The sequence below is a fragment of the Heterodontus francisci genome, chromosome 49 (assembly GCF_036365525.1).
Source record: "Heterodontus francisci isolate sHetFra1 chromosome 49, sHetFra1.hap1, whole genome shotgun sequence".
NCBI classification, from domain to species: Eukaryota; Metazoa; Chordata; class Chondrichthyes; order Heterodontiformes; family Heterodontidae; genus Heterodontus; species Heterodontus francisci.
The window spans coordinates 984,888-991,752 of NC_090419.1; the positions used below are offsets into that span (position 1 = coordinate 984,888).

The 6,865-nt window shown below is 44.3% G+C and overlaps 1 protein-coding gene across 1 annotated transcript; it reads right to left on the reverse strand.

The window, feature by feature from the left end:
* Positions 1-433: 433 nt before the first annotated feature.
* On the reverse strand, positions 434-5,075 carry LOC137358265 (probable G-protein coupled receptor 139). The gene is made up of 2 exons (XM_068024169.1): positions 4,811-5,075; positions 434-1,323 (listed from the first exon to the last, which is right to left on the reverse strand). The coding sequence occupies exons 1-2, from the start codon at positions 5,073-5,075 to the stop codon at positions 434-436; spliced, it is 1,155 nt and encodes a 384-aa protein (XP_067880270.1).
* Between the last annotated feature and the right edge of the window lie 1,790 nt (positions 5,076-6,865).

Here is a 6,865-nt window from a genome sequence, read left to right on the forward strand (position 1 = left end):
CAGGCCTCACCGCTCCCCCCCTCCCCCCGCCCTCCCCCGGCTGTATCCATGGAGAATGGACCCTGCTACAAGTCCCTCATCACTATAGCGACTTCCCACAGCTCCCAATTATCCGTTACACTGGGGAACAGGCGCTGCCCACCCTGAGACGTCACCATGGGGGACAGGCCAAACTGCTTCTTCAACAAGGTGAACAGGGCACTCCCAGCACTCTCATCATAGAGAGACAAACCGCAACTGCTCCATCACCTTGGTGGAAGAACATGACCCTGCTCTGTCACCAAAGTAACGGGCCCCACCCCTAGCTCTGGCACTACAGCGGTTGCCTCCACCCTCGATCTGGCACCATGGCAGCAGACTCTGGCAATGGTTGGTGGAAGTGTGAAAGAAAATGACAAGCTGCTGGAAATAACCAGTCATTTCTTTATTTAATTCATAGAACAATTTGAGAAAAGGGATATGTCAGCACATTCTTCAACTGCTCTCTGAACTGAGTCTGGGTCAGTGCATAAATCGTTGTGTTTGTGCAGCAACTCAGGAGCTGCAGCATGAAACCCAATTGTATCAGAGAAACAGGTACTGATGGAGCCGCCGGCTCCAAATCCTGTATTCTTTGCCACATCGTATTCACCATTAACACAGCCCATAAGAGTATGAAATTGGCCGAGATAACGAGCAGCAAAATTATGGATTTCCTTCGATTCTCCAGCTCTGGGTCTCTGCGACACTCCCTACTGCTGTGGGCTCGGAGTCTCCTGCGACCTCTGCTGCTCACAAAAATGTGTCGGATGGTGAAAGCATTGAGCAGCAGAATCACCACAAATGGGACACAAGGGGTTAGAATGTGATGGAGGAGCTCGATTGTTGCCCAGACATGAGAGAAATAAACATACATATTTGCATAACAAAACCAGGGTCTGTTCGCCTTCGAGTACCAACCTGTCAACATAAAATACCAGAAAATGTTCTTTAAGCAGCTCAGCACATTCACAGTTCCCAGAACCACAGCCGCCGTTTTCTCGGTGCAATATTTAATTTTCAGCTTCTGGCAGCAAATGGCCACAAATCGATCAAAGGTGAAGGTGACCGTAAACCAAACAGAGCAGTCTGTAGCTGCATGAAGCAGGACAGCGTGGATATTACACATGCGTACGGTCAACAGGAATTGAAACTGTCTTGGATAAACAATGGGAATGTGCCTCAATATAAGGTCGAGGATAATGACGAGTAGATCCACCGCTGCCATGGCCACTAAGTAGCGAGTGACACATTTGGAGAGACCGCACTTTCCCCGAGACAGGATCACAATTGTCATCAAGTTAACTGTGAGGAAGTGCAACAAACCAAGAAATTATACATCAGGCTGCTCGCAAAGTTAACATTTTTGACTGAATACATATCGAGAGTTACAGATGTGTTCCTGTGCCCAATGATGCATTTAAATGGGTATAAGTAAAAAAAAAAACTGAATGGTTCTTATTGGCTGGAAGGCGGAAGAGATTAAATTGGAAAGGGGTTATGCTGAACTGAAATTGCTGAACTCAGTATTGATCAAAATCCTGCAATCCCTCCTTTCCCATGCCGAGTTTAAAAGCAGTCCAAGTTCCAGCGAATTTCACTGATCTAAAACACATTTTCCTGTTTCTTTCTCCACAGATGCTGCCAGCCCTGTCGAGTCGTTTCATCATTTTCTGTTATTATTCCAGATTTGTGGCTTCTGCAGCAATCTTGTACATAAAGTTAAATGTTGGACTGACTGAGAGATTCCTTCAACAGTGACAGGCAGCATATAATTCACTTATTCCAAAACAATTATTGGACATGAGTCCACTAAAAAAAAAATCAAAGAAACAATTAATCCGAATTGTCGCTAAATTAACTGTAAACTGGGGAGTAAAAATAACAGTTGAAAGGAGTTTAGTATGACATTTGAGCATCAGTGATCACTGTCAGTGGCGGACCTTCTTTAGTTCCTGTGACAGAGCGGTCTGTTGGAGATAGGGTTTAAATGAAATAATCCTGATTTGTTTAGGAAATAGAGTTAAAATATGGATTGAATGTGGAATCAGGAATGGATTAATGGGAAATAAAATAGCAGTATTAAATTAAACATAAACACGATCGATGCTGGGACCCCTGCTGCTTGTACTGCACATTAATGTTTTAGATGTGAATATAGGAGGTATGATCAATAATTTCAAAGATGACACGAATATTGGTGGTGTCATAAATAATGAGGAGGAAAGCCTTAGATTGCAGGACGATATAAATGGGCTGGTAAGATGGGCAGAGCAGTGGAAAATGTAATTTAATCCTGAGAAGTGTGAGGTGATGCAACTTGGGGGAACAAAAAAGACAATGGAATATACAATGGGTGGTAGGACCCTCGGAAGTACAGAGGGTCAGGGGGACCTTGGTGTACTTGTCCATAGATCACTGAAGGCAGCAGCATAGGTAGATAAGGTGGTTAGGAAGGCATATGGGATAATTGCTGAGGCATAGAATATAAGAGCAGGGAGGTTATGATGGAGCTGTCTAAAACACGAGATAAGCCACAGCTGGAGTACTGTGTACAGTTCTGGGCACCACACTATCGGAAGGATGTGACTGCACTGGAGTGGGAGCAGAGGAGATTCACCAGGATGTTGCCTGGGCTGGAGCATTTCAGCTGTGAAGAGAGACTGGATAGGCTAGAGTTGTTGTCCTTAGAGCTACTTCACGATAAAACATCCACAATGTATTAACCATTGAACTCAAGCTTGTCTTGTAACGTATTGCTGCCAAAACAATAAAACAATTAATGACTTCAAAAGGAAATTGGTTGGCCACTTGAAGGAAATAGACCTGCAGGGCTATAGGAATTGAATGGGGCAGTGGGGACAGACTGATTAGCTCTGTGGAGAGCCGGCATGGAGTCGATGGGCCGACAACTCTGCTTTTGTGCAGTAAAATATACTATCACTCAATGACAGCATAGCATTCTCCCTCGATAAGCAACATTCTGGTTCGCTCTGGAGATGCAAAGATGGTGAGAATGGCTGACTGCCTCAGATTGAAGCTGCTGTCGCTACTGCCAGGATAGTGAACCTTCAGCAACTTTCAGCAACGTTTGCACAGTCACAAATCAAGTGCACATTAATCGAAAAGAGTTGTTCATTTCCTTTACCACTCCTCTTTGACATTGGATTCCGCAGAGCCACATGAACCATCTGGAACTCCACTGCTTTCGCAAAACCATGGGATCTCTTATCCTGTATTCTCTGTGAGGGAGAAAACGATGTTTTCTTTTCACCTGGCCTGGATGCCCTCTGTCATCTCCCGAATGCATCCATGTACACACATTGGGATGTGTTGGATATGTTGCTCCCCCACCGCCTGGAAAGTTGTCTATGCAGAGAATGGTCTTATCTGCCACTGACAGCTCTGTCTTGGCTTTGGTGTGAGACTCCAGACTATGTTGATGGAGGCTGCACATCTCTGTGACCACCTCCTTGTTGAATCGGAGTTACCACGTGTACAAATCTTGCATTAGGTGTTGGTAGGAAACGTGCTCTTGAAAATCTCGGGTTGTCCAGCGCAGATTCCGCCAATGCCTTCCTCTTCGCAGAGCTTTCCTTTTCTGCAGCTTCTGCTCCATTTCTTGTCGATCAATATGCGCTGTTAATGCAGTCTCCATATTTCATCCAGAGTTGGGTGAACACTTCCTCAGCCCTCCCTAATTGTATGCAGCAGTTCACAAACTCAACCTCCAGAAAACAATCTGCAGCACCTTAAATAACTTGGCATTAGCAGAGGGAATTCAATAGCTCCTCACCTTTCAGGGCATTTAAGTGGTCATTGGATAGACATATGGATGAAAATGGAATAGTGTAGGACAGATGGTTTCACAGGTCGGCGCAACATCGAGGGCTGAAGGGCCTGTACTGCGCTGCAATGTTCTAATTCTAATTCGTATTAGCATGGATGCCTGGAACATGCAGAGACAGACCAAATTTCAAAGAAGTGCGTCAAGGTTGTTGGAGGACCCTGCCCAACACGGATAACCACACGGGATATGCCAGGTGTGGCTGGCAGCTTGTCCTGCACCATATTGTGTTTTATAATCTTTGCAGCACCAGCAAAATAGATTCATCCTTCTGTGAAGCCCAGAATCATGGCCATGGAGAGATACAGATGAAAAGAAGTAATCTTTCAAAAGACATTTGCGATAAATACTGAAAAGGAACAACTCACAGGGATATGGGAAATGGACAGAGGTTTTAGGAGTAATAGGAGGGGCGAGGACATGGAGGGGTTCAAACACAAGGATGGGAATAGGAAAATTGAGGTGCTGCTAGACCAGGAACCAATGCATTTCGCTGAGAACATGTGGATGGGTGCATGTTGTTTGGTGTGATTTAGTATTAGTGACTTGAATCTCCTGTGGTGTAAGAGAGGTTGTACCTGTGAATCTCACCAGTATAGTTTTGGAATAGGCGAATCTGGATTTAAGAAAAGCAATGATAAGGGTTTATACAACGGATGGGCTGAGGTAGATTGCGATATTTTGCAGGTGGTAGGATTCAGTATTGATAGCGGCGATAATATGTGATTTGAAGTCAGCTGAGGATCAAAATGATTGCCCAGGTTGCAAACAGTTGCTCCAGCCTCAGATATTGTCAAGTGAGGGGGATTGAGTCTTTGGTTAGCATGTTGACTTTGTACCAGGAATCAAAGAAATGGCTTCCATTTCCTCAATATTTAAACAACAAAGATTTGTAATAGAATGAATCATGGTTTATAGATATAATAACTGGACTGAGAGACTTACCAGGGACACCAATTATAGCAAGGATGGGATAGTAAATGTGTTGAATAATCACAAGTGCATATTTGATCCGGAATTCTAATGTTAGCCAATGATAATATGCAGAAAGAAAATAAAACAAATAGGTTATACTTCTGCTCATTGCTGCCGTATTCCAATCTTCCATTCTCAGATTCTGATCAACTGTTGTAACTTTCCAGACTTCTGATCCCAGATTCGGGTCCATTGTTGTCGCATTCCAGTCCATTGTTCCCAGATCCTGGCCCATTGTCGCAATAATCCAAAATATTCTTCTCAGATTCTGACCTATCCTCTCCCTCTCTCTGTAGCCACTGAACCCTGTTATCACCGGGGATGATGCTAACGTTGACACAATGGGATAACACATTGCAAAGAGTCCTTTATTAATGGAACAAGGAATCCCCCCAGTGACACAATTAGTGACAATGGAGACAGATATTAATTACAGTCACTGAACAAACAAGTTCAGTTAATCTCTTTCAACGCAACACATTTTCATTGAGTCGTAGAGATATACAGCACAGAAAGAGGCCCGTCGACCATTCGTGTCAGTTCCAGCCATCAAGCATGTAGCTATTTCAATTATATCATATCTCCCCTCAGCCTACTGTGCTTTAAGGAAAACAACCCTAGCCTTTTCAGTCTCTCTGCATAGCTGAAATTCTCCAGCCCAGGCAACATCCTGGAGAATCTCATCTGCACCCTCTCCAGTGCAATCACATCTTTTCTATGGCGTGGGGCCAAGAAATGAACAAAGTACCCCAGCTGTGGCCTAACTAGCGTTTTATACAGCTCCCTCATATATTGTATGCCTGGGCTAATAAAGGCACGTATACCATATGCTTTCCTCATCACCTTATCTACCTGTGCTGCCGACTTCATTGATCTAAGGACAAGAATACCAAGGTCCCACTGACCCTCTGTACTTCCTAGGGTCCTACTACCCATTGTATATTCTCTTGACATGGTAGTCCTCCCACACTGCATCACCTCACACTTCTCAGGATTATATTCTATTTGCCACTGCTCCACCCATTTTACCAGCCAATCTATATCGTGTTGCAATCTAAGGCTTTCCTCCTCACTATTTACAGCACCACCAATTTTCGTGTCATCTGTGAACATATTGATCATACCACCTGTTTCCAAGCATAAATCATTAATGTACACTACAAACAGCAAGGGATCCAGCACCGATCCCTATGGTGCACCACTGGCCACAGTCTTCCACTCGTAAAGCCAACCCTCGACAATATCCCTCTGCTTTCTGCCACTAAACCTATTTTGGATCGAATTTACCAAGTTGCTCTGGATACCATGAGCTCTTATATTCTTAACCAATCTCCCATGTGGGACCTTATCAAACGCCTTACTGAAGTCCATGTCGACTACAGCAACTGCTTTGCCCTCACCTACACATCTCGTCACCTCCTCTAAAAATTCAATCAAGTTAGTTAGACAAGATATCCCCTGACAAAGCCATGCTGACTATCCCTGATTAATCCTTACCTGTCCAAGTGGAGATTAATTCTGTCCCTCAGAGCTTTTTCCAGTAGTTTCCCAACCACTGATGTTAGACGTACCGGCCTTTAATTACCTGATTTATCCCACGATGTTGTGCCGAACCTTTAACCTACTCTAAGATCAAACTAACTACCTACCCTTCATTCTACCATCATCCATATACCTATCCAAGAGTAGCTTAAATGTCCCGAATGTATCTGCTTCTACTACCACCGCTGCAGCGCATTCCACGCACCCACCACTCTCTGTGTAAAGAACCTACCTCTGACATCTCCCCGAAACCGTCCTCCAATCACCTTAAAATTATGCCCCCTGGTGATATCCCTTTCCATCCTGGGAAAAAGTATCTGGCTATCCACTCTATCTATGCCTCTCATCATCTTGTACCCCTCTATCAAGTCACCTCTCATCCTTCTTCGCTCCAATGAGAAAAGCCCTAGCTCCCTCAATCTTTCTTCATAAGACATGCCTTCCAGTCCAGGCAGCATCCTGGTAAATCTCCTCTGCACCCTC